The 27,576-nt window shown below is 45.7% G+C and overlaps 1 protein-coding gene across 1 annotated transcript in view; it reads right to left on the bottom strand.

Moving 5' to 3' along the window:
- The window catches only part of LOC142256432 (phospholipid-transporting ATPase IC-like), a 165,482-nt gene that overhangs the window by 127,882 nt on the left and 10,024 nt on the right, over nt 1-27,576 (bottom strand). The window contains exons 2-7 of the mRNA XM_075328118.1: nt 24,444-24,607; nt 22,195-22,292; nt 16,337-16,450; nt 14,685-14,783; nt 3,414-3,475; nt 1,883-1,955 (exon numbers count right to left, since the gene is read on the bottom strand). Coding sequence (XP_075184233.1) covers nt 1,883-1,955; nt 3,414-3,475; nt 14,685-14,783; nt 16,337-16,450; nt 22,195-22,292; nt 24,444-24,603 — 606 coding nt within the window. The 5' untranslated portion in view covers nt 24,604-24,607. The remainder of the gene's footprint in view (nt 1-1,882; nt 1,956-3,413; nt 3,476-14,684; nt 14,784-16,336; nt 16,451-22,194; nt 22,293-24,443; nt 24,608-27,576) is intronic.

The raw sequence follows: 27,576 nt of genomic DNA, 5'->3' as shown, positions 1-27,576 counted from the left end.
GGACAGTATTATAGTAGTTATATTCTTGTACATAGGAGCAGTATTATAGTAGTTATATTCTTGTACATAGGGGGCAGTATTATAGTAGTTATATTCTTGTACATAGGAGCAGTATTAGAGTAGTTATATCCTTGTACATAGGGGCAGTATCATAGTAGTTATATTCTTGTACATAGGAGCAGTATTATAGTAGTTATATTCTTGTGCACAGGGGGCGGTATTATAGTAATTATATTCTTGTACATAGGGGCAGTATTATAGTAATTATATTCTTGTACATAGGAGCAGTATTATAGTAGTTATATTCTTGTACATAGGGGCAGTATTATAGTAGTTATATCCTTGTACATAGGGGCAGTATCATAGTAGTTATATTCCTGTACATAGGGGCAGTATTATAGTAGTTATATCCTTGTACATAGGGGGGCAGTATTATAGTAGTTATATTCTTGTACATAGGAGCAGTATTATAGTAGTTATATTCTTGTACATAGGGGCAGTATTCTACTAGTTATATTCTTGTACATAGGGGGCAGTATTATAGTAGTCATATTCTTGTACATAGGAGCAGTATTATAGTAGTTATATTCTTGTACATAGGAGCAGTACTATAGTAGTTATATTCTGGTACATAGGAGCAGTATTATAGTAGTTATATTTTTGTACATAGGAGCAGTATTATAGTAGTTATATTCTTGTACATAGGAGCAGTATTATAGTAGTTATATTCTTGTACATAGGGGCAGTATTATAGTAGTTATATTCTTGTACATAGGGGGCAGTATTATAGTAGTTATATTCTTGTACATAGGGACAGTATTATAGTAGTTATATTCTTGTACATAGGGACAGTATTATAGTAGTTATATTCTTGTACATAGGAGCAGTATTATAGTAGTTATATTCTTGTACATAGGGGGCAGTATTATAGTAGTTATATTCTTGTACATAGGAGCAGTATTAGAGTAGTTATATCCTTGTACATAGGGGCAGTATCATAGTAGTTATATTCTTGTACATAGGAGCAGTATTATAGTAGTTATATTCTTGTGCATAGGGGGCGGTATTATAGTAGTTATATTCTTGTACATAGGGGCAGTATTATAGTAATTATATTCTTGTACATAGGAGCAGTATTATAGTAGTTATATTCTTGTACATAGGGGCAGTATTATAGTAGTTATATCCTTGTACATAGGGGCAGTATTATAGTAGTTATATTCTTGTACATAGGGGCAGTATTATAGTAGTTATATCCTTGTACATAGGAGCAGTATTATAGTAGTTAGATTCTTGTATATAGGAGCAGTATTATAGTAGTTATATTCTTGTACATAGGGGGCAGTATTATAGTAGTTATATTCTTATACATAGGGGCAGTATTATAGTAGTTATATTCTTGTACATAGGGGCAGTATTATAGTAGTTATATTCTTGTACATAGGGGCAGTATTATAGTAGTTATATTCTTGTACATAGGGGGCAGTATTATAGTAGTTATATTCTTGTACATAGGAGGCAGTATTATAGTAGTTATATTCTTGTACATAGGGGCAGTATTATAGTAGTTATATTCTTATACATAGGGGCAGTATTATAGTAGTTATATTCTTGTACATAGGGGACAGTTTTATAGTAGTTATATTCTTGTACATAGGAGACAGTATTATAGTAGTTATATTCTTGTACATAGGGGGCAGTATTATAGTAGTTATATTCTTGTACATAGGAGCAGTATTATAGCAGTTATATTCTTGTACATATGGGCAGTATTATAGTAGTTATATTCTTATAGCAATTATATTCCTGTTCTTACAGGGCATCAGAAACAATATTTGTGTTTTGCATTGTATTGTATGGTAGTATTATTATGATTACTCACTGGAACAAATCCATCTTTTCTAATCCTTACAATGTCTCCGACATGAATATCCTTCCATTTCGTGTTCTTAAAGCTTTAGATGAAAATAAAAATTTCGGTTCAATAATTAACTAAAACAAATCATGTACATACAGCATAATACCTACTAAATACCTGTGTGTTGTATGACTAGGATGCAATGAAAGCTGTCTTTTTAGGCTTAGTAAACTTCTTCATCTTCAGTGAGGAGCAGTTCTTGAGGTTTATCCCAGCACAGAAGAACATGTCTTGGTTTCCCCTTCAGCACCTTCTCCATGATCCATGGGCCTCACTCACACTCTTTTCGGCTTAAAACGCAATTCCTTTTTTCTACTAACAGCCGAGGTAACAAAACCATCAAGGACTGGGCCTTTTTTCTCCGAGGGCCCCATAGTGTGTCCACATATAGTACATCAGTACAACCATATACACAAGTCAAGTGATTGTGAGGGTCTCAGTGTTGATGAGAGATGTTATTCTTGTATGACTCATTGCAGTTCTTATAACTGGTGATAATCTGGGAAGTTATAACTAAGATTTGTGTCATTTAAATATGCTCTGTCACTTTCAATTAATATTTAATTTCTTTACTTGGTGTAAAAGCCGCTGTTCTCCTGAATCCGACAATGTTTTTCTTTTGTTCCTGCGCCTCTCTGTTCCTGAGATATGGCCCCATCTTCCCTGTAAGTAAATCTAGTCTTGTTAGCCAAGTGGGCGTGCTCTCACAGAGACCACGCCTAGTTAGCTAACAAGGGAAGAAGGGGTCATATCTCAGGAAAGGAGAGGCGCAGGAAAAAAAGAAAAACAATGCCGAATTCCGGAGAACAGCGGCATTTACACCAGGTAAAAAAAATTACACTTTTAAAGCAGGTGACATTTTTTTCCATGGAAAACCAAGCCAGTGAGTGCTTGTCACGATTGTCTCCCCACATGTTGATACCATTGACAGCCTTTGGACTGGAGCCTCTTATCTGGCTCTCTTCATTTAAATGGTTAACATTTGTCTTGGCACTGAAGTGGTTAAGTGCCAGTTTTTCTTTGGCAGCTTTTGCAAAGCAGTTCCTTGCTGAGTGATTAGCTGCATTTACTAAGTAGTCACACCCTTCAGCTGTAAATAGTGGTGTATCCCAGCATTCCCTGCTGAAGATACAAACTCATTTGTGTCCTGGCCGCCTTTGAGGAATTCCTACTTGTCGCGTTCCTGCGCTCAGGCTATATCCTATTTTTGAACATTTTCCCCCTGTTTTTATTTACCTCCATGGTGTATTGTTAGTGCAGGTCTAGTGCACCTCACCTGCCCCTCACTAGTCAGGGTTACTATATGGTCTTTCGAGGGTCCCAGGTTACTGTTCGGCGACAGTTGCAGAGACTGTATAGGGACTGGTGAGGAGAGAAGGGACAGTTGCAGGTGAGGTTAGGAGGTGCCTACCTACCCCTCTCACTAGTTCCAGGGCCTCCCGTTGTTTTTGTGTCCCCAGTACCCCATTGTTCGCCAATAAGAAAGTGACTTTACCTTCCATCCTTTATAACTTCACACAATCGGTTATTGATCTCATTGTCCATCCTGTGACGAGACTGGGAAAAAAAATGAGAGACGTTATAATTCAGATTTTGCCAAAAGTACGTCAACCCTATTCTCTAAGTAGCCTTAAAGGGGTTATCCGGCTTCTTTGACTTTTTTTTTTTATTTCCCTATTGGGCTACATTGGGGCAGGTAAGTAGATAGAGACCACTTACCTGCCCTGCTGTCAGCCCCTCTCCCCCGGCTCAGAGCGGTCATGTGACCGCTCCTGCCGCGATTTTGCTGCTTCCGGTCTTTGCACGTCTACATGGGCAGGGCCATGTTGACATGCAAATGTGGAGCAGCATGTCACCTCCCTGCTGGGTGTCTACAGTGCGAGGAGTCACCGCCCCCTTCCCTGCACCCTCCCACACATTCCCCCGCACCTCCAGTAACCTCCCCCTGCACTGCTGTGGGGGTCCGTGACCTGGGGGCGGGGCCTGGCGGCAGCTGCCGTGGTGTCAGCTCCAGCACCGGGCCCCCTGCCCAGGATCGCACATTCAAATGTACCGGCATCACAGATCACCGATGCCGGTACATTTGAAAGTGCTGATGAGAAGCAGCGCAGCGCTGCTTCTCATCACTGTCCCTCCCGCTGTCTGTGCAATCTGCAGCACAGCGGTGACGTCACTACTGTGCTGAACAGAGCACAGACAGCGCACGAACGTGCAGGAGCGGCGGGGACCGAGGACAGGTGAGTATGTACTCCACATGTGTTCCCTATGGGGATGGGGATGGGGGGGCTGGCAGAGCCATATGTGTGCGTGTGCAGAGCCATGTGTGTGCGTTTACGGTGCAGAGCCATGTGTGTGCGTTTACGGTGCAGAGCCATGTGTGTGCGTGTACGGTGCAGAGCCATGTGTGTACGGTGCAGAGCCATGTGTGTGCGTGTACGGTGCAGAGCCATATGTGTGCGTGTGCGGTACAGAGCCATATGTGTGCGTGTACGGTGCAGAGCCATGTGTGTACGGTGCAGAGCCATGTGTGTGCGTGTGCAGAGCAATGTGTGTGCGTGTACGGTGCAGAGCCATATGTGTGCGTGTGCGGTACAGAGCCATATGTGTGCGTGTACGGTGCAGAGCCATGTGTGTACGGTGCAGAGCCATGTGTGTGCGTGTGCAGAGCCATGTGTGTGCGTGTACGGTGCAGAGCCATATGTGTGCGTGTGCGGTACAGAGCCATATGTGTGCGTGTGCAGAGCCATGTGTGTGCGTTTACGGTGCAGAGCCATGTGTGTGCGTTTACGGTGCAGAGCCATGTGTGTGCGTGTACGGTGCAGAGCCATGTGTGTGCGTGTACGGTGCAGAGCCATGTGTGTGCGTGTGCGGTACAGAGCCATATGTGTGCGTGTGCAGAGCCATGTGTGTGCGTTTATGGTGCAGAGCCATGTGTGTGCGTTTACGGTGCAGAGCCATGTGTGTGCGTGTACGGTGCAGAGCCATGTGTGTGCGTGTACGGTGCAGAGCCATGTGTGTGCGTGTACGGTGCAGAGCCATGTGTGTGCGTGTGCAGAGCCATATGTGTGCGTGTGCGGTACAGAGCCATATGTGTGCGTGTGCAGAGCCATATGTGTGCGTGTGCAGAGCCATATGTGTGCGTGTGCAGAGCCATGTGTGTGCGTTTACGGTGCAGAGCCATGTGGGTGCGTTTACGGTGCAGAGCCATGTGTGTGCATGTACGGTGCAGAGCCATGTGTGTGCGTGTACGGTGCAGAGCCATGTGTGTGCGTGTACGGTGCAGAGCCATGTGTGTGCGTGTACGGTGCAGAGCCATATGTGTGCGTGTGAGGTACAGAGCCATATGTGTGCGTGTGCAGAGCCATGTGTGTGCGTGTACGGTGCAGAGCCATGTGTGTGCGTGTACGGTGCAGAGCCATGTGTGTGCGTTTACGGTGCAGAGCCATGTGTGTGCGTGTGCAGAGCCATGTGTGTGCGTTTACGGTGCAGAGCCATGTGTGTGCGTTTACGGTGCAGAGCCATGTATGTGCGTGTACGGTGCAGAGCCATGTGTGTGCGTGTACGGTGCAGAGCCATGTGTGTGCGTGTGCGGTACAGAGCCATATGTGTGCGTGTGCAGAGCCATGTGTGTGCGTTTACGGTGCAGAGCCATGTGTGTGCGTTTACGGTGCAGAGCCATGTGTGTGCGTGTACGGTGCAGAGCCATGTGTGTGCGTGTACGGTGCAGAGCCATGTGTGTGCGTGTACGGTGCAGAGCCATGTGTGTGCGTGTGAAGAGCCATATGTGTGCGTGTGCGGTGCAGAGCTATATGTGTGCGTGTGCAGAGCCATATGTGTGCGTGTGCAGAGCCATGTGTGTGCGTTTACGGTGCAGAGCCATGTGGGTGCGTTTACGGTGCAGAGCCATGTGTGTGCGTGTACGGTGCAGAGCCATGTGTGTGCGTGTACGGTGCAGAGCCATGTGTGTGCGTGTACGGTGCAGAGCCATGTGTGTGCGTGTACGGTGCAGAGCCATATGTGTGCGTGTGAGGTACAGAGCCATATGTGTGCGTGTGCAGAGCCATGTGTGTGCGTGTACGGTGCAGAGCCATGTGTGTGCGTGTACGGTGCAGAGCCATGTGTGTGCGTTTACGGTGCAGAGCCATGTGTGTGCGTGTGCAGAGCCATGTGTGTGCGTGTGCAGAGCCATGTGTGTGCGTTTACGGTGCAGAGCCATGTGTGTGCGTTTACGGTGCAGAGCCATGTGTGTGCGTGTACGGTGCAGAGCCATGTGTGTGCGTGTGCAGAGCCATATGTGTGCGTGTGCGGTACAGAGCCATATGTGTGCGTGTGCAGAGCCATATGTGTGCGTGTGCAGAGCCATGTGTGTGCGTTTACGGTGCAGAGCCATGTGTGTGCGTTTACGGTGCAGAGCCATGTGTGTGCGTTTACGGTGCAGAGCCATGTGTGTGCGTGTACGGTGCAGAGCCATGTGTGTGCGTGTACGGTGCAGAGCCATGTGTGTGCGTGTACGGTGCAGAGCCATGTGTGTGCGTGTACGGTGCAGAGTCCGATGTGGGGCTGTTATTTGCAATGCTGTAGTGATACCAGGTCAGGTGCTGGGGAAGAATATACTGACAGGGAATGTGTGTGCAGGGGGCGGGCAGAGGGTGCGGCTGGACACTGGGGTGGGGCTGGACACTGTGGCTGGGTGGTGCCAGCTGTGACTGGGAGGTTTTGCACAGGAAGTGGTCAGTTTGCTTGAGCTGAATGTAAACAAGAAGCTGCAGAGAATAAAGGTATAATTCAAGAGGAACAAAAGTTAGAAAACAAAAAATAACAATGTAGGTGTGATTTATATGACAATACAGCACAGATAAACTCAAACATTTTTGTTAAGCTAATGTCGGACAACCCCTTTAAGCATCTAAACAAAAATTAAGGAGAGGGCAATATTTAGGTTAGTGGGAGCTCAATAGGGGAAAAAGTTTGCCCAATCCCACCTCGGCCCTTTCGACTCCCCCCCATTACTATAATTACCCATACCTGTCCCAAGCATTGTGCCCACTTCATTGGAAAGGGGTACTTGGTAGCCCACAGAGTAAAATTGCCTAAAAGTTGATTGGAGGATAAAGCACCCACATCTTCTCTCGCACCCATTAGTTTCCTGGCTTTCCTGAAGTTCCACTGCTTAGATGCAGTGGCCAATTGTAACCGCAGCATCTAAGGGGTTAGACAGATTGGACATCCCCTCTGTCACTTTAATGGCCTATCTAAGATGCAATTATGGGGTGCTGATGCGTTTTCATGGACGCCCCTGTATCTGCCATCCTTATTCTCGCCAGGACTTCATGGGAGATTACAAAATTTAGAATAAAATGCAATTTAGACATATTGCAGTGTATTATATGTGAAATCAAACAATTCAAGGTTCAGGGGTTTCAGGGAGGCAAATTATTATAATAAAAAGAATAATAATAATAATAATAATAATAATAATAATAATAATAAAGATTTAAGTTTTCTTTTCTGTGTGGAAAAATAGAAAAAAAAAATAATGAACTATTGTAAAAGCTTCCCAAAACATAAACAAATACAAAATGTGAGGCTAAGTGAAAAATAATAGAATTCTAAATTTTATTAAATCATATAAAAATCAGTTTAAAAAGATACATGGGATAAATTTGGTACCTGGTAGCCCACTACTAGAATACATGAAACATGGAGGGACCGCCTGGATTATGTATTGGAATGCTGCACTGCGTAGTGTAGACACTAGGGCGCAGCAGGATGCTGTAATGATGCACATAAGGAGGGTATAGAAATGAGCAAATCAATGAAAGAAATTAGAGAAAAAACACTAAGGGTATCAAAAAGTGTGACATAAGGCAAATTTTAATTTCCTGAAACTTTTCATTTTTTTAACCCTTTTTTTTGACTTAGGACATACTGGCATGTCCTACCTTGAGTATGGGTGTATGGAGTGGGCTCAGGGACTAAGTCCACTCTATACCTGGCAGATGTCAAATGTATTATACAGCCAACACCTGCCTCTAACAGATCCAATCACTTTATCATTATAACTACTTCCAGGCCGCCCATAGACTTTAAACAGCTGGATGGTCCATGTTCTGCTTCGCAGTGACGTTCTAAAATGTCACTCATAAATGTGCAGCTGCAGGAGTGGAGTAGTCAGCTGTAAGACACAGCTGAACATCCCATAGAGAAGGCAGAGACAGTTTATTACCATCTCTGCCTGTCTGATATAGCGCTAATGATGCTTCCTTCTCCTGCTGTGTGGAGGGAGGGAGCAGAAGCTGCTGGGTCATAGGAATTGATTATACAGCCAAAACATGCCTCAAAGAGATCCATTCGCTTTATTTGTCAGCATAACTACTTCTAGGCCACCCATAGACTTTAAACAGCCGAGTGGTCCATGTGTTACCCCGCAGTGACGTTCTAAATTGTCACTCACAAATGCGCAGGTGCAGGAGTGGGGTAGTCAGCTGTAAGACACATCTGAACATCCTATAGAGAAGGCAGAGATGGTTTGTTACTATCTCTGCCTGTCTGGTATAGCGGTAATGGTGCCACCTTCTCCTGCTGCGTGAATGGAGGGAGCAGAAGCTGCTGGGTGCTAGGGGCTGATTATACAGCCAAAACGTGCCTTGAACAGATCCAATTGCTTTATTTGTCAGCATAGCTACTTCCAGGCCGCCCATAGAATTTTAACGACTGGGCAGTCCCTGTTCTACTCCGCAGTGACGTTCTAAAATGTCATGCACAAATGCACAGCTGCAGGAGTGGGGTAATCAGCTGTAAAGGCCCTGTCACACACACAGATAAATCTGTGGTAGATCTGTGGTAGATCTGTGGTTGCAGTGAAATTGTGGACAATCAGTGCCAGGTTTGTGGCTGTGTACAAATGGAACAATATATCCATGATTTCACTGCAACCACAGATCTGCCAAAGATTTCTCTGTGTGTGTGACAGGGCTTTAAGACACAGCTGAACATCCTATATAAAAGGCAGAGATGGTTTATTACTATCTCTGCCTGCCTGATATAGCGCTAAGGTGCTACCTTCTCCTGCTGCATGGAGGAAGGGATCAGGAGCTGCTGGGTCCCAGGAATTGATTATGCAGCCAAAACCTGCCTCAAACAGATCCAATTGCTTAATTTGTCAGCATAACTACTTCCAGGCCGCTCATAGTTTTTAAATGGCTGGGCGGTCCCTGTTCTACTCCGCAGTGACGTTCCAAAATGTCACTCACATATGCGCAGTTTCAATAGTGGCATAGTCAGCTGTAAGATGCAACCGAACATCACATAGAGAAGGCAGAGATAGTTTATTACCATCTCTGCCTGCCTGATATAGCGCTAATGGTGCTTCCTTTTTCTGCGGGAGGGAGCAGAAGCTGCTGGGTACTAGGAATTGATTATGCAGCCAAAACCTGCCTCAAACACATCCAATTCTTTTTTGTCAGCATAACTACTTCTAGACCACCCATAGACTTTAAACGACCAAGTGGTCGTCACTACGTAGTGACATTCTAAAATGTCACTGCGCAACAAAGAAGCTTCACACAAATGTGCCGCTGCAGGAGTGGGGTAGTCAGCTGCAAGACCGAGCTAAACATCCCATAGAGAAGGCAGAGATGGTTTATTATGAGATCTGCCTGCCTGATACAGTGCTAATGGTGCTTCCTGCTGTGTGGAGCAGGAGCTGCTGGGTCCTAAGAAATGTAGTTATCTCTGCTTTGCAGCCTGGAAGTTTCATTAACACTATGACTGGTGCTAATATACCAGTGGAAAAAATAAAATAAAAGAGACAAAAAAGATTAAATACCTCCCAAAGGTCTTTTACGACCTTAAGGAAGAGCTCAATACATGAAATAAATGAAATATAGAGGAATAATTAAAAAAAAAATAAAGATGCCTCCAATCCAAATCATTATCCCTAGCCTCTGTCAAACCCCCCTATATCTGATATATAAAATTAATAACTATAGAAAGAAGAATACATTATAAAGTGTATTTTAGTGGTGGTTTGTGTTAGCTCTTTAAACTGCATATATCAAAAATAAAAATATGCCTGGTCAGGAACGGTCCAGAACTGGTTAAAGAGTGATCATTGTTTTAACTTTGATTTAACAAAGTAATAGTACACATGAAGAAAATATAGTAATATTGTAATGTATCTTATCAGAAAAATCAGCTTCTTTCTCTTTCGGGACCAATCTTTTATGCTCAATTCATTGGTATAATGTATCTTCAGTAAAGACAGATTTTCCCATTACTGAGATAGGAGATGGCAATTGGTGCTTTTAACCCCTTTGGCCCCGAGCCTGTTTTCACCTTCCCGACCAGTACAATTTGTTTTCAATTTTGACCAGTGTCACTTTTTGTGCTAATAACTCTGGAAAGCTTCAACAGATCCCACAAGTATACCATGAGAAATCTGTTGTGCAATTTCTCCTGTGTACACTGATAACCCATCTGCGGTGGAAATCTACTGTTTGGGTGCACAGCAGGGTTCAGAAGGGAAGAGGCGCCTTTTGACTTTTGGAACGCAAAATTGTCTGAAATGGTTAATGGACTCTATGTCACATATAGCAAGCCCCTGAGGTACCTAAACAGTGGCGCTCCCACACAAGTGACCCTATTTTGAAAACTAGACCCCTTAAAGAATTTATCTAACTGTTTGGTGAGCACTTTGAACCCCCCACAGAATTTTATAATGTTTACTCAAAAAAAAAAAAAATCATATTTTTCCCATAAAAATGTTGTTATAGCCCCAAACTTTGTATTTTCACAAAGGTAACAGGAGATAATGTACCATACAACTTGATATGCAATTTTTCCGGGTACACCGATGCCCCTGGAAAACTACTGTTTGGGGCAGGCAGGGCTCGGAAGGGAAGGAGCGCCATATTGGAGTTCAGAATTTGCTGAAATGGTTTGTGGGTGTCATGTCACATTGGCAGAGCCCCTGAGGTCCAAGAACAGCAGAAATCCCCCACAGCTTACCCTATTTTACAAACTGCACCCTTCAATGAATTTATCTAGGGGTACAGTGAGATTATCGACACTACAACTGTGTCACTGAATTTTATACCATTGGGCAACGAAGAAAGAATAATTATTTTTTTTTACTGAAATGTTGTTTAATTCTCTGAAAATGATTTTTTTTTGATGCATGCCATGGGCGGTGCAGGGACAATTCCTGGCTGTGGCAGTCGAAGCTTGGCTATCTCTTATGCTGAGCTCCTGTGTTGTTGTTTTTTTATCATTTCACCCCACTTGTATTTTCTTCTCCATTTTTCAGTAGATTAAATAATAACATGAATAGTGTCATTAAAAACTGGAAATTGTGCTAATACAAATGTCTCATGTTGACTCGAAAAGACATGTGATGGTTCTGCTGTAGGAATATGGGCACAGCAATCCGTGCAGCCTTATGAGATTAATGGTTCAACACTGCCCTCTGCTGGCCCAAGACAGAACAGGCGCAAGACAATTAGTAACATAGGAATCCAAAACTGTAGGATTAGTTCCCGGGGGAAGGGTTTGGAGAGATGGACCTGTTCAGCAGCAGAGGTTGTGGCTAAATCCCAGTGGCCGGATGTACCTTGGACCTTGGGAATGGCCAGCTTGGTTAGTGGGCGTGGCCGGCTTCTTTGGTGAGATTTCCTCCCATCTACTATAATCATGCAAGGGGGGCTTCGCTCCCCCCCCTACAACTTCCCCATTTGGGGGTCTTATCCCCAGACCCCCACTTCTAAAATAAACAGGCCTCGCCCCTTCTGGTCACATGGGCATGACGTCAGCAGAGGTCCCTTTGTTCACTGGGATTTAGATTTTACCCAGCAGCAGACAAGAGAAGAAGAGGAGTGAAGAGCCCATGAGTCAACAGAAAAGGGAGTTCTGGCACGAAGAAGGGGCAGCGCGTAGACGTGCAGAACGAAGGGCAGAAGGAGGTCTCCCATGCAGAAGATTTGAGCGGCAGAGAGACGACTCTGGAGGATACTGGAACAGGTAGTCCGTAAGTCCCGCTCCCCTAAGACCCTTGCACCATCCAGCAAGACTCCCAAGACCCCTGCCCTGCATCATCCAGCAAGACTCCCAAGACCCCTGCCCTGCACCATCCAGTAAGACCCCCAAGACTCCTGCACTATCCAGCAAGACTCCCAAGAACCCTGCACTATCCAGCAACACTCCCAAGACCCCCACACCATCTCGCAAGACCCCCGCACCATTCAGCAAGACCCCTGCACTGCCCAGTAAGACATCCGAGATCCCCACTACACCGGTCAAGAACCCCGCTATGCTTGTCAAATTCCCGAGACCCCTGCTACGTCGGTCAAGACTCAGAAATCTCCAGGCAAGACAGCCAGCCGTGGGTTACCTGAATACGCCGGGCTATTGCCTCCTGCCCGGGCATGCGGTACTTAATCTGGGGATTGTGATGATAGTGGTTTGGGCTTAGTGCACTGTGCAATTCGGTGACAGGAACCTATCAAGATGTAGATTAGAAGCTTAAAAGGTACTTTGCACGTTGTGACATCGCTACTGCGATATCGTCGGGGTCAAATCAAAAGTGACGCACATCCGGCGCCGGTAACGACATCGCAACGTGTAAAGCCTAGATGCGCTGATAAACGATCGTAAAAGCGTCGTAAATTGGCGATCTGTGTAGCGTCGGACATTTTCATAATGTCGCACCAATAGGAGATACGATGTTGTTCCTCGTTCCTGCGGCAGCACACATCGCTGTGTATGAAGCCGCAGGAGCGAGGAACATCTCCTTACCTGCCTCCACCGGCAATGCGGAAGGAAGGAGGTGGGCGGGATGTTTACGTCCCGCTCATCTCCGCCCCTCTGCTTCTATTGGCTGCCTGCCGTGTGATGTCGCTGTGACGCCACACGACCCGCCCCCTTAGGAAGGAGGCGGGTTGCCGGCCAGAGCGACGTCGCAGGGCAGATAAGTGCGTGTGAAGCTGCCGTAGCGATAATGCTCACTACGGCAGCTATCACAAGATATCGCATGTGCGACGGGGGCAGGTGCTATCGCGCTCGGCATCGCTAGCATCGGCTAGCGATGTCGCAGTGTGAAAAGTACCCCTAAGACTACTGACGTAGACACTGACTGGTCCATATCCTTTTCCCCCGGTAGTTAACATGGGCTACGAATTGTCCCTTCCCTGAAGTTTTGTAGACCAGGCTTTTATTGATTGCTGTTGTTGAGAACTAAGAAAACTGTAATTCTTCCCTTATGATAAGAAATCCCTGTATTTTCCAACCCCTGCTTGTGAATTAATACATTTTTTTTGCATGATTGCATCACCACTGTGTCATCCTTCTCTGTGCGCTGCATCTTGACCTTGCTCTTACATTGCAATGTCCATCCATGTAATGTAAATGAGTTGTTTCTATGAAATCATCTAGAGTCATGGCCGAAAGTGTTGGCACCATTGAAATTGTTCCATAAAGATTTCTCACAGAAAATTATTTTGTCATACACCTTTTCATTTCCTTTGTGCGTATTGGAACAACACAGAAAAAACTAAGAAATAAAGGCAAATTGGCCATAATTTCACACGTAACATTTCTGACACTGGGCACTACATTACCACCCAAAATCCTTTGCTAATCTTCAGATTTCATGATGTCTTGCACACAGTTAAGGCCCCCAGTGGCAGAGGCAGTAAAACAACCCAAAACATATTTGAACCTTTCATCAATTTTTCTCTGCCGTCCATGCCCAGGGAAATTACCGTGCCATGGGTTGTAAACTTCTTGATTATGTTGTGCACCATGGACAAAGGAACATCAAGATCTCTGAAGATGGACCTGTAACCTTGAGGACATTTTTCAACAATTTTGGTTCTCAAGTCCTCAGACAGTTCTCTTCTCCTCTTTCCGTTCTCCATGATTAGTGTTACACACACAGACACAATGCAAAGATTAAGTCAACTTCTCCCCTTTTTAACTGGTTTTGGTGGGATTTTCATATTGCCCCTCCTGTTATTTGCCACAGGTGAATTTGAACGGATATCACATGCTTGAAACAAAGTTGGTTACCTTTAATTATTGAAAAGCGCCAACAATTTTTGGAGTTTCATATGAAATTATGTCCAATTTGCCTTTTTTTCCTCTGTTTTTTTTTTGTGTTGTTCCAATACACACATAGGAAATAAAATAAACATGAGTATAACAAAACGTGTAATTGGAATAATTTTCTGGGAAAAATACTTCATATTTGGGAACAATTTCAAGGGTGCCAACACTTTTATCCATGACTGTACATCTATTGGTTGGATGCTTGAGCCATGACTATAATAAACCAAAGAGCTGATTCCACGTGATCGTGACCTGCAATTCTGGAGTTTATCATCACTGATCCGCATGTATATAGATAGATAGGCAGCGGGTGACTCACTGCTGTGCACTGTTTGGCACTTTTCCAGGACGGCACCATTTATTCTCACCTTTGTATGACACAGACTAATTAAAACAAATATTTTCCTATTTTTCGATGTGCTCCTTGAACCTATAATATTGGCACAGTCTGCTTTGCCAATGGTCACGCCTTCTTTAATAAAACAGCATATAAAATACTAATAAAGTAATACCCAATGTTATACTGTAATTCATATTAAGTGACTTATTGAAGTTGCCATTTATTCTTCCTAGTTTGCGCTAATCACCGGCTGTCAATCATCTTAAAGGAAACCATCAGAAACAAAGGAGCAAAAAGAATAGAAAATGAGAATCTTTTTCTTACAATGTCATCTGCAAGGTCTTTGATTGCCGTGATTCCCAGGACGATCACCAGTGGGATGAAGGTGGTGTACCACGAGACTGTGGATATTACAGGGATCAGCTGGAACAAGAGAAGAACATTAATAAGTCACAGTCTGATTCCAAAAGCTAAAACAATATTTCATTTTATTTATCTTGTATTACATTTGAGTTACAAAATACTTTCTTCTCTATGATTAGTCAAATGAATTGAAGTCACTTATCCTGTATTATACTCCAGAGCTGCAATCACTATTCTGCTGGTGCAGTCACTGTGCACATACATTACATTACTGATCCTGAGTTACCTCCTGTATTATACTCCAGAGCTGCACTCACTATTCTGCTGGTGCAGTCACTGTGCACATACATTACATTACTGATCCTGTTCTGATCCTGAGCTACATCCTGTATTATACTCCAGAGCTGCACTCACCATTCTTCTGGTGGAGCCACTGTGTACATACATTACATTACAGATCCTGAGTTACATCCTGTATTATACTCCAGAGCTGCACTCACTATTCTGCTGGTGCAGTCACTGTGTACATACATTACATTACTGATCCTGTACTGTACCTGAGTTACATCCTGTATTATACTCCAGAGCTGCACTCACTATTCTGCTGGTGCAGTCACTGTGTACACACATTACATTACTGATCCTGTACTGATCGTGAGTTACATCTTGTATTATACCCCCAGAGCTGCACTCACTATTCTGCTGGTGCAGTCACTGTGTAGATACATTATATTACTGATCCTGTACTGATCCTGAGTTACCTCCTGTATTATACTTCAGAGCTGCACTCACTATTCTGCTGGTGCAGTCACTGTGTACATACATTATATTACTGATCCTGTACTGATCCTGAGTTACCTCCTGTATTATACTTCAGAGCTGCACTCACTATTCTGCTGGTGGAGTCACTGTGTACATACATTATATTACTGATCCTGTACTGATCCGGAGTTACATATCCTGTATTATACTCCAGAGCTGCACTCACTATTCTGTTGGTGCAGTCATTGTGTACATACATTACATTACTGATCCTGTACTGATCCTGAACTACATCCTGTATTATACTCCAGAGCTGCACTCACTATTCTTCTGGTGGAGTCACTGTGTACATACATTACATTACTTATCCTGTACTGATCCTGAGTTACATCCTGTATTATACTCCAGAGCTGCACTCACTATTCTGCTGGTGCAGTCATTGTGTACATACATTACATTACTTATCATGTACTGATCCTGAGTTACATCCTGTATTATACTACAGAGCTGCACTCACTATTCTGCTGGTGCAGTCATTGTGTACATACATTACATTACTTATCATGTACTGATCCTGAGTTACATCCTGTATTATACTACAGAGCTGCACTCACTATTCTGCTGGTGCAGTCACTGTGTACATACATTACATTATTGATCCTGAGTTGCTTATTGTATTATTCTCCAGAGCTGCACTCACTATTCTGTAATCTGCTTAGTGTAATTATAGTTGGCATGATATACACAACTTTTTCCTACTAATACCTCCCTGTTTTCTTGGGCTCAGGTATAATTGCGGTCTTCACCCCCCATTATTAATACCACTGACCGCTCGTCACGATTTCTCCTACCTGTATGATTAGTAGGAACAGGAAATAGGCGTTGGCGATTCTCCTGAACTGTTCAAACAAGTTTAGCGGCAGGAAGGTGATGATGTTGTACTTGGACGTCTTGATTTCATTTGTCTGGATGAGATATTAATAATATTAGTATTATTTTTAGAGCTCCATTGATTCCCCCGGACATGGGGATAGGTTACATACAAAGTACAGATATAAATTACAGTGAACAAACAATGACAGACGGGTACAGAAAGAAGTTATTATTTGTCAAAAATGACTTTCCGAATTTCAATGTTTTCTACTGATTATTTCCCAGGCGGCTCACACAGTGTAATGTAGAAGAGCAGGGAATGGAAACACCATAAACCTGCCTTATAAAGTCAGAAGTGAAGGGTCCTCCCACTATGGATGTTTGTCGAAAATTTCAAGTGTCTGATTTGTGGGGTCCTTAACGCTGAGAATATCCCCCTTTTTCTGAATTGCATACTTGAAGGGAACAATTACCCAAAAATTCCCAAAGAAAATAAATTTATATTTCTGCAAACGTCCCCGTTTAGCCGACAGATCAGCCGAAGGTCCCATCTCCATGGTGGATCTGAAAGTGTTGCCCGACTGCGCGTCCATCTGCTCCTCTTTAGATATTAGGTACAGATGTATTGTATTATATATGGATATATCTTTTTTACATTATCACAATGGCTGAAATTAGAAGTATCAGAGTCACATATAGGCAAATGTTTAGAGTCCCATCTAATACCCCATTTTGTGAGCTTTTGGTGGACATATGGGGTGATGACTAGTGATGAGAGGGCACAACAATTCTCAGGTGCTCGGTACTGATAACTAGTGATGAGCGAGCACTACCATGCTCGGGTGCTCGGTACTGATAACTAGTGATGAGTGAGCACTACCATGCTCGGGTGCTCTGTACTCGTAACTAGTGATGAGCGGGCACTACCATGCTCGGGTGCTTGGTACTCGTAACTAGTAAATGAGCGGGCACTACCATGCTCGGGTGCTCAGTACTCGTAACTAGTGATGAGCGGGCACTACCATGCTCGGGTGCTCGGTACTGATGACTAGTGATGAGCGGGCACTACCATGCTCGGGTGCTCGGTACTGGTAACTAGTGATGAGTGGGCACTACCATGCTCAGGTGCTCAGTACTCGTAACTAGTGATGAGCGGCACTACCATGCTCGGGTGCTCTGTACTCGTAACTAGTGATGAGCGTGCACTACCATGCTCGGGTGCATGGTACTCGTAACTAGTAAATGAGCGGGCACTACCATGCTCAGGTGCTCAGTACTCGTAGCTAGTGATGAGTGGGCACTACCATGCTCGGGTGCTCAGTACTCGTAACTAGTGATGGGTGAGCACTACCATGCTCGGGTGCTCTGTACTCGTAGCTAGTGATGAGTGGGCACTACCATGCTCAGGTGCTCAGTACTCGTAACTAGTGATGAGTGGGCACTACCATGCTCGTGTGCTCTGTACTCGTAACTAGTGATGAGTGGGCACTACCATGCTCGGGTGCTCAGTACTCGTAACTAGTGATGAGCGGGCACTACCATGCTCAGGTGCTCAGTACTGGTAACTAGTGATGAGCGGGCACTACCATGCTCGGGTGCTCAGTACTGGTAATCAGTGATGAGTGGGTATAAGGGGGTGGCAGTAGCCCCAAAACCTCCCGACAACCTGGCTTCATGTTATTAGAATGGTTTGGGTTGGGGTTTAGTTTTGCTTTCCACCACTAGATGGCACAGTATTCCCATACTTTGGTTGGGGGAAGTGGATGAACACAGCCCAGACAGTGGTAATGGGGAGGGGGACAAGTGAGCAAGGACAGAGTAGTGAAGGAGACAAGGAAGCAGGAGGCTGCAGAGTAACAGAGTGGAGAGTAGTCAGATTCTGAAGCAGAGAAGGTCGCCCTGTCGTTTGAGGACTGGCAGAAAAAAGTGTTTCTGAGGTTCCCCGGGAAGAGGGAGGTCAGCATGGCCAGAGCACCCGTATTCGCAGGAAGGGGAGCGATAAACCAGGAGGCCGATGGAAAACTCTGACAGCCGGGATAGTGAGAGTAGCAATAAAATGGATATGTGTGGGAAAGACGAAGTCTCAGAGGAAGAAGATGTCTACCAACTAAATAAAGCGAAGATGTTGAATGAGAATATGGAGTCTTCCTCTTCTTTATCAGGACTGTATACTAATCCAGAGGTAAATGTGACGCCCTAGCAGAACCAGGTGGTCACACAAAAGGTCCCTGCATAACACCTTCCCTCACAGGGTTACACACAGCCAACCTGAAACCCTAGCCAGCCCCCTCAGGGCGAGACAGGCACACCAGTGGGCTCGATCAGGCGGATGAAGAACGCCCACCTAGGGGTCTAGACAGCCCGGGGCGACAAAAACGACAGATTAAGACTAGAGTTCAAGTTGAGAGGAGTGGAAGCTGGGGCTAGGTGTAGCTCCAGCGGAGGTGAAGCTCAAGTTGACTGGTGCTTTGGATAGGTGACAGATGGTGGTCTCCGTCAGCAGGCGACAGGAAGACGGCAGCCGGAGATCCGAGGTGGACCGGGACAGGGTTGCAGCCCGCCGATGCCGACACCGGAGAACCGACCTGAAAACCGCGCACAGCACAGAGGGGGTACTTGGACCCTGAAGCCAGGACCGGAACCGACGGCCTAGCTAATTAACCAATTGAGGGCAGGATTTTAGGTCCTGTCCTAACCAAAGTCCCAAAAGCAGACAACCACCCACAGAGAGGGATAGGGCGTCTGCCAGGGCCCAGTAGATCCCACGGGTCAGCGTCAGCGGGCACGGCTCCTCAGGTACACAATACACCGGGAGCGGACTCTCTCGTTTCACACTGGGAAGTCTACACAAACAAATCAGTGCAGAGGGAAAAGACGGCGACCACCAGCCCGGGTGAGGGACCAGAGTACAACCGGCCACGGTGGCCGGCCACCAGCACCTTGGTTTACCAAAAGACTTGTGTGATTTATTCAACTGTGAGTAACCAAACATCCCTTGGTACGTCTGGGCGTGCAGGCCCCTGCCCTCGCCATCCCTTGCACCAACCCACCAGGTCCCGGGGCAACCATCCCTACCCACGGAGGGGTTAACATCCAGCTGCCATCACACCTCCCCCGGGTATCCCGCAACAGCAGCGGTGGTGTCACACTTCACCACACACCGTGGGTGGCGTCACAAACTGATTACGGCCAAGCTCGTACAACTATGTCCCCCTGTAAATTTGGCGTGTCCGCATGACCCCCGGGTCCGGAGGATCCCTCAAGCCACACAGCGGGTCCGAGCAGCTCGGCTGCTACAGGCGTGGGGGCGGCACATAAACTCCTCAGCATCCCTGGGGCTGGCATCCTCCTGCCGCCCCTGCAACCCTCTTCCCTTTTTCATGAAGTGAGCCGGTCGGGGGTACTACGACTACTACAAACCCCAGCCTCGGCAGAGCCCCTGTCAGGTCCTTCACGGGCACTACTATGCTCGGGTGCTCAGTACTCGTAACTAGAGATGAGTGGGCACTATGATGCTCGGATCTTGTAACTAGTGATGAGCAGGCACTAGGAGGTGATCCCTTTCCCTACTGTGAGGGCCCACTATTGTACTGTTTTCCTCCTGTACGCTTGTGTTGTGTCACTCGCCGGGGGTCCTCCCTCACCTCCTCTGGTGTGACACTACCGTGGTGTCTCCACTGTGTCGCGCCGTTCACCGCGAGTCCTCCCATGACAAGGCAGGAAACCTGCAGTCACATTGTGACATACATGTGACGCGCCCATGGGGCATCATGGCTACTTGTCACCGGGCCAGTGGTATTTGGGGTTGCTGTGAATGGCCTGACCCGGCTCCATGACCCCGTCGGTGTCACAAAAGGGTGCAAGGTGACAGGTATGGGGGGGATGATGGGGGTTTGCTTTGCAGCGCCATCCGTGGTATATAGCCAACGACCAGCCGCCACTGTGAGATGTTGCATTCCTCCGGGGCCGATGGTAACTCAGCTCAGATGGTCCAGCTCACCAAAGGCAGAGCTATGCCCCAGGAAGGACGATGGTGGGGGGTTGCGGCCAATGGCGCCAGAGCGCGGGGCAACAGCACTGGCAATGACGGAACAACACCAGGACTGCGGACCAATTCTTTTACTCACTGTAAGGTCGTCACCCTTGGAGTTCCGGTTTCCGCCGTGAAGGGACGCAGCCGATGATTCAAAGGCCACCACCGGTGTTGTGGAGTGTGAGACATTCCTTCCTTGCGCTCTGTAGTGTGGATCCCCGTGGCATGAAGCTTCTTGGGGATCCCAGTGTCCTTGGGTTTAATTCCTGTCCCGTTAGCAGGCAGCACAAATCAAATATGGGCCCGACCATGGTCTTGACTCTTGACTCTATATGCTGCTGTGCCCCAAGACCTCTGTGGTGGGCAATGGGACATGAAATCCCCCTTCCCAGCAGATTCTGATGGCACAACATGGAGTGTACGCCACCCAAGGGCTCTGCACCCTGACTGCACCGGTCCAGAAGGGGCTGTTAGGCTCACCCCTCGGCTACCGTGTTGCTCCTTTGTCTCACCAGCTCCCACGGTCGTCTCCTGCTTTTTGCAGTCTGCCTGGTTCTAACTGAGGGAGCTCTGAAGCACTCCCCTCAGTGGCCATGGTCCTGCGAGTCCATGATGTCCTGGCACTCTCTTCCTCTTTCCCCCTGAGGGGGCTCTAAGCACTCTCCTTGGTCGGTCTCTCCAAGGGAGCTCTGAAGCACGCCCCTCAGCGACTCTGCTTCTCCTGCGTCTCAGACTGTTCTAAGGTAAAAAGGGAGACTGAATAAGAACTAGACGTTCGAAACGCATCCTCTGTCCATATATTTACTCCATGTGACTTTTTGGACTAATTTTATCCTTGTACCTAAATAAAAGTAATATTTTAAGAAAAACATTTTTTGGATCAAGCTGCTGGATATTTTCTTCCCTGAATTTTCTGATATTAGTCTTGCCGACTTTTTTTCCCTCCACGGTTCCAAAGTTGGTGGTCTCCAGGATCAGGTGAGCTGGAACAAACTTCTGTTTGTTGTGCTGAGGTAAAAGTCTATGTGTTCCTCACTTCCCTCGTGCTGCCCCCACCTTCCTGATTACTCACTATTCGCTGGGGACGTCCCATTGCCATGGTGACCACCTCTAACCCAGTTCCAGTGGGAAAGGACCTAAAGTGTGTGTTGTGTAAGTGTTGAACACCAGTGGTTAATCTCTTCCTTACCCGGGATGAGTACTGCACCTTAAGTGAGATACATTACCCTGTGGCGACTGAAGACTCAGGGGCGCCACACATGCATAATACTGACCTATGGAGTAATGGTCTATGATATTTAATGCATATACAATCATGGTCACCATGACCTCCTAGATGGGCTCAAGGTGGCCATTCTCATGAAAGGTCATCTATGTGATACATGGAAGTCATTGTTGACCAAGGAGGGTCTCCTGTCTGGCGAAGGGGGGAAAATCTTGGAGAGTGGACCCATCCATGACTCCCGACTTAAAGAAGTGAAGCCCCATCAGATTCTGGCACCGATACCTTAGGATATGGCTTTACGTACAGTCCCAGCATACGTTTAGCCTTGCAGACGGCACCGCTGTACAATCTTGGGTGTGCCCTACATTGAGTCCACATCATTAGAGAACCTGCTTCTATCGACTTGTTTGCTCTGGGTTATATAAAAACATTCCTGGTTCACGAGCGATTCATGGCTGTTGTTATCAGTCCACATCACCCGCCCCGGTGTAGGAACAACTCCGACCCACTGTAACCCATGTGCCAAGTGGGAAGAAGGTTTACAAGACATTACCGCAAGAGCACACAGAAGAACTTACAGAGTATTTGCTTCTCTTCAGGCAGAAGAACTTTTTCTTCATGAATTCCGGCTGATTGTAGAAATTTGGATCATTGGCTTTAACTTTCCAATTACATTCTGAAAAAGACACAAGAGATTTTATGTCCGAGGAGCTATGCGGAAAAAGAAGGGTTGGGCATGTTGGATTTTAACATGCCCCATCCAGAGGTGGTTGGCAGTGGTTTCTCTCCCTTCCCCTATAGAAAATATATTCATGCTTTAGCAAGCCGAGGATACACATTATGGTAGATGTGGGAGGAACGTTCAGCAGACAGTTATCCATAGCATATGGCCTGATAAAAAAAAAAAAAAAAGCCATTGACTTCAGCTTTAAAACGTTTATTCTAGAATAGCCTCTTATTCGGTCAGATAAAAAAGTAGGGTACATCAAGGGTTAAAGGGGTTTTTCAGCCTAAGGAAAAAAGAAGCTGTCAGTCACTGTATATGACTGCAGACTGCTGAATTGTAACCGTGTGTGATGTGTGCGGTATTCACCGAGCGAGTGGGTGGTCCTGCGACCCCATGAATGCGTTTTTCACACTTGCGATCACATGCCCACTAAAATTACACTATTATTATACAGATGAGAATCGAAAAATCCAGCAAAGACTAGTTAGAATATGACCGCAAGTGTGCAAATCATATACATGGGGGTCACAAGACTGCACACCTGCACTATCAATACAGGAAACCGTGACAATGTGTAGATTGCACACACTGTCATTTTTTGGCTGACCGGACTTACATATAGAGAGACTCCAAACATTTCTTCTAAGACCATAAAAAAATCAAATGACCAGGAATGTAAATTTAAATTATTTATTCTGAATTCATTCTGAGTGATATCATGTATTATACTCCAGAGCTGCACTCACTATTCTGCTGGTGCAGTTACTGTGTTCATAAATTACCTTACGGATCCTGTGTTATATCCTGTATCATACTCCAGAGCTGCACTCACTATTCTGCTGGTGCAGTCACTGTGTACATACATTACATTACTGATCCTGTACTGATCCTGAGTTACATCCTGTATTATACTCCAGAGCTGTACTCACTATTCTGCTGGTGCAGTCACTGTGTACATACATTACTTATAATATACTGATCCTGAGTTACATCCTGTATTATACTTCAGAGCTGCACTTACTATTCTGATGGTGCAGTCACTGTGTACATTTATTACATTACTTATCCTGTATTGATCCTGAGTTACATCCTGTATTATACTCCAGAGCTGCACTCACTATTCTGCTGGTGCAGTCACTGTGTACATACCTTACATTACTGATCCTGTACTGATCCTGAGTTACCTCCTGTATTATACTCCAGAGCTGCACTCACTATTCTGCTGGTGCAGTCACTGTGTACATACATTACATTACTGATTCTGTATTCTACTCCAGAGCTGCACTCACTATTCTGCTGGTGCAGTCACTGTGTACATACATTACATTACTTATCCTGTATTATACTCCAGAGCTGCACTCACTATTCTGCTGGTGCAGTCACTGTGTATATACATTACATTACTTATCCTGTACTGATCCTGAGTTACATCCTGTATTATACTCCAGAGCTGCACTCACTACTCTGCTGGTGCAGTCACTGTGTATATACATTACATTACTTATCCTGTACTGGTCCTGAGTTACATTCTGTATTATACTCCAGAGCTGCACTCACTATTCTGCTGGTGCAGTCACTGTGTACATACATTACATTACTTATCCTGTATTATACTCCAGAGCTGCACTCACTATTCTGCTGGTGCAGTCACTGTGTATATACATTACATTACTTATCCTGTACTGATCCTGAGTTACATCCTGTATTATACTCCAGAGCTGCACTCACTACTCTGCTGGTGCAGTCACTGTGTATATACATTACATTACTTATCCTGTACTGGTCCTGAGTTACATTCTGTATTATACTCCAGAGCTGCACTCACTATTCTGCTGGTGCAGTCACTGTGTACATACATTACATTACTTATCCTGTACTGATCCTGAGTTACATCCTGTATTATACTCCAGAGCTGCACTCACTATTCTGCTGGTGCAGTCACTGTGTACATACATTACAGTACATTAATTATTCTAATGCTTGTTCAGTGTCCTATTCACAGAGAACTGTCCCCCTACATTATCGGAGCTGTCAGGACAGTGTCCGATTACCAACTTGCTGATTGTTTCCTATGACATCAACATAATGGAGCACACTCACCTTTGATCGTCCGATCTTGCGGTTTACACAAGTCGATCCCACTTCCGTCCGGAAGAGACGATGGACTGTCCAACTCGTTGTCCGTCTCATCATCGCTGTAGGGAAGCTCTTCGTCGTCTAGCGTTTCTGTATCTTCGCTAATTGTCCAATCATTACTCATGCTGCTAATTTGAAATTAAACGGAATTCCGCGGATTACCAACAATTACTCAAAACAGTTACTATTGTTTTTTCCTTTTACAATGAAACATTCTGTCTCTCAAAAATGATTGAAATGTGAAATTGCATAATGCAGTATGTCTACATTTATAACATAATATTCAAGAGAGACCCTAGGACAAATCACCATGTTGTCTGCACAAACACCAGCAGGTGCAAATGGGGCAAACTCATTACTTGGTGGTCTACTTGGAGGGGCCAGTAAGCTTCATGCCGGCTTTATGCACCACACACTGGAGAAACCTGGCTCCATACACTGTGGTTTTGCCTCCTGGGTATTGCAGCCCATCTCCATTATATGACATAATTATTTTTCGCCTCCGCAGGCTCCATTTCTAATTTTCAGTTGACTCTGAGCTGGTGGTTGGAGATAAGTAAATGCACTGATGTCTCCGTACACAGCACACACATACATGAGAGATTCCTGATCTACTGTCTCTGAGCTGGTAGGTGGAGACTCGCTGCTATGATGTCTCCTATATACTGTACACAAAGACATGAGGGATTCCTGATCTACTGTCTCTGATCTGGTAGGTGCAGACTAGCTGCTATGATGTCTCCCATACACAGCACACACCAGGGATTCCTGCTCTCCTGTCTCTGAGCTGGTCGGTGGAAACTAGCTGCTATGAAGTCTCCCATATACAGCAGACACCAGGGATTCCTGCTCTCCTGTCTCTGAGCTGGTCGGTGGAAACTAGCTGCTATGAAGTCTCCCATATACAGCAGACACCAGGGATTCCTGCTCTCCTGTCTCTGAGCTGGTCGGTGGAAACTAGCTGCTATGAAGTCTCCCATATACAGCAGACACAGACATGATGGATTCCTACTCTCCCGTCTCTGAGGTGGTGAGTGTAGACTAGATGCTATGATGTCTTCCATACACAGCACACACAAACATGAGGGATTCCTGCTCTTCTGTCTCTGAGCTAGTGGAAGGAGACTGGCTGCTATGATGTCTCCTATACACCACACACACACAGATGAGGGGTTCTTGCTCTTCTGTCTCTGAGCTGGTGGGTAGAGACTAGATGCTATAATGTCTCCTATACACAGCACACACAGAGATGAGGGATTCCTGCTCTTCTGTCTCTGAGCTGGTGGGTAGAGACTAGATGCTATAATGTCTCCTATACACAGCACACACAGAGATGAGGAATTCCTGCTCTTCTGTCTCTGAGCTGGTGGGTGGAGACTGGCTGCTATGATGTCTCCCATACGCAGCACACACAGACATGAGGGATTCCTGCTCTTCTGTCTCTGAGCTGGTGGGTGGAGACTGGTTGCTATGATGTCTCCCATACGCAGCACACACAGACATGAGGGATTCTTGCTGTCTCTATTTATCTCATGTTCAGAATCAGCAGCAACTGATATAGCAGTACTGAGCAGTGTAGCTGTGACTCCAGCTCTGGGGTGAGATAAAACACTTACTAGAAATAATCAGCACTACTGTTTCTTTCTGCCTTCCCCTCCTACCCCACACTATCTTTGTAGAGTTCAATAAGCAGCTGTAATCTGATCGCTCAATGAGTTGGCAGTTCATTTTGTTTTCACCTAGATGGGTTTTTGCAGATCGGAGTCTTGATGAGTTCAGGAGGCTGGTGTTCTTACTTTGAAAATCTATTTCAAATGTCTTTACCATTATTTTTAAGTGCCCCCACCCCCCAAAAAAACACTTTACCATATAGAGAAAAGCTAGACTTCTCATTTTAATATCAGACATGAAAACTCAGAAACTATAATAGAATTATTGAGATATGAATTTTCATAGTCAATACTCCAGCCTCATCAGATCTGGTAGATTTAGAGTTTTTAATAATTATAACCTTACTGTAAACCATTGCGTTTAGGAGGAGATTTACCGATATAGATGACAAGTTCGGCTCTGCTACACCTGCACATTGGCAGATCTTGATATTAGTAGGTTGGGTAAAATCTATAAATTCTGCTCTCGCCCAGCAGTTTCCATCTATTGCGACATGTGTTTGCTTTGTCCACGTCCATCCGGACGCTTCATCTGTCACGTTATTTGCTTTCGCTCATGTTTTACTGGTTATTTTTATACGAAGAATGGAGAAAATGAACTTTGTTCACAATCTTTACAGGCACAACGAGAAATACTGGTTGGTAGAAATGCCTTGTGGGTGTCTCGCTGGCAGAGGATGAGACAATAGATCCCTGACATTGCGGTGGAAACTATGACGTCCTCTATATTCTATCAGCCCTCACCTCGGAGGGAATGGGCTCATCAAAAAGGCTGGTGCACATCATTGGGTTCTCTATCGGGTTTAAACATTATACTGATGTATTTGCAGGTTGTGTCCAGTGTACTAGTGGTGCGTGCCATGTGTCAGTGTGCTAGTGGTGCGTGCCATGTGCCAGTGTGCTAGTGGTGTATTCCATGTGTCCAGTGTGCTAGTGGTATATTCCATGTGTCCAGTGTGCTAGTGGGGTGTGCCATGTGTCCAGTATACTAGTGATGTATTTGCAGGTTGTGTCCAGTGTACTAGTGGTGCGTGCCATGTGTCAGTGTGCTAGTGGTGCGTGCCATGTGTCAGTGTGCTAGTGGTGCGTGCCATGTGTCAGTGTGCTAGTGGTGCGTGCCATGTGTCCAGTGTGCTAGTGGTGCGTGCCATGTGTCAGTGTGCTAGTGGTGCGTGCCATGTGTCCAGTGTGCTAGTGGTGCGTGCCATGTGTCCAGTGTACTAGTGCTGTATTCCATGTGTCAGTGTGCTAGTGGGGTGTACTATGTGTCCAGTGTGCTAGTGGGGTGTGCCATGTGTCCAGTGTGCTAGTGGTGCGTGCCATGTGTCAGTGTGCTAGTGGTGTGTGCCACGTGTCAGTGTGACACCCTGGCGCCGCCAGGTGGTCACACACACAATAGGCCCCCCGCACAACACCTTCCCTCACAG

This window comes from Anomaloglossus baeobatrachus, chromosome 1 (genome assembly GCF_048569485.1).
Source record: "Anomaloglossus baeobatrachus isolate aAnoBae1 chromosome 1, aAnoBae1.hap1, whole genome shotgun sequence".
NCBI lineage: Eukaryota > Metazoa > Chordata > Amphibia > Anura > Aromobatidae > Anomaloglossus > Anomaloglossus baeobatrachus.
The sequence above is the reverse complement of the archived record's forward strand: the minus strand, read 5'-3'. Positions and strand labels throughout refer to the sequence as shown.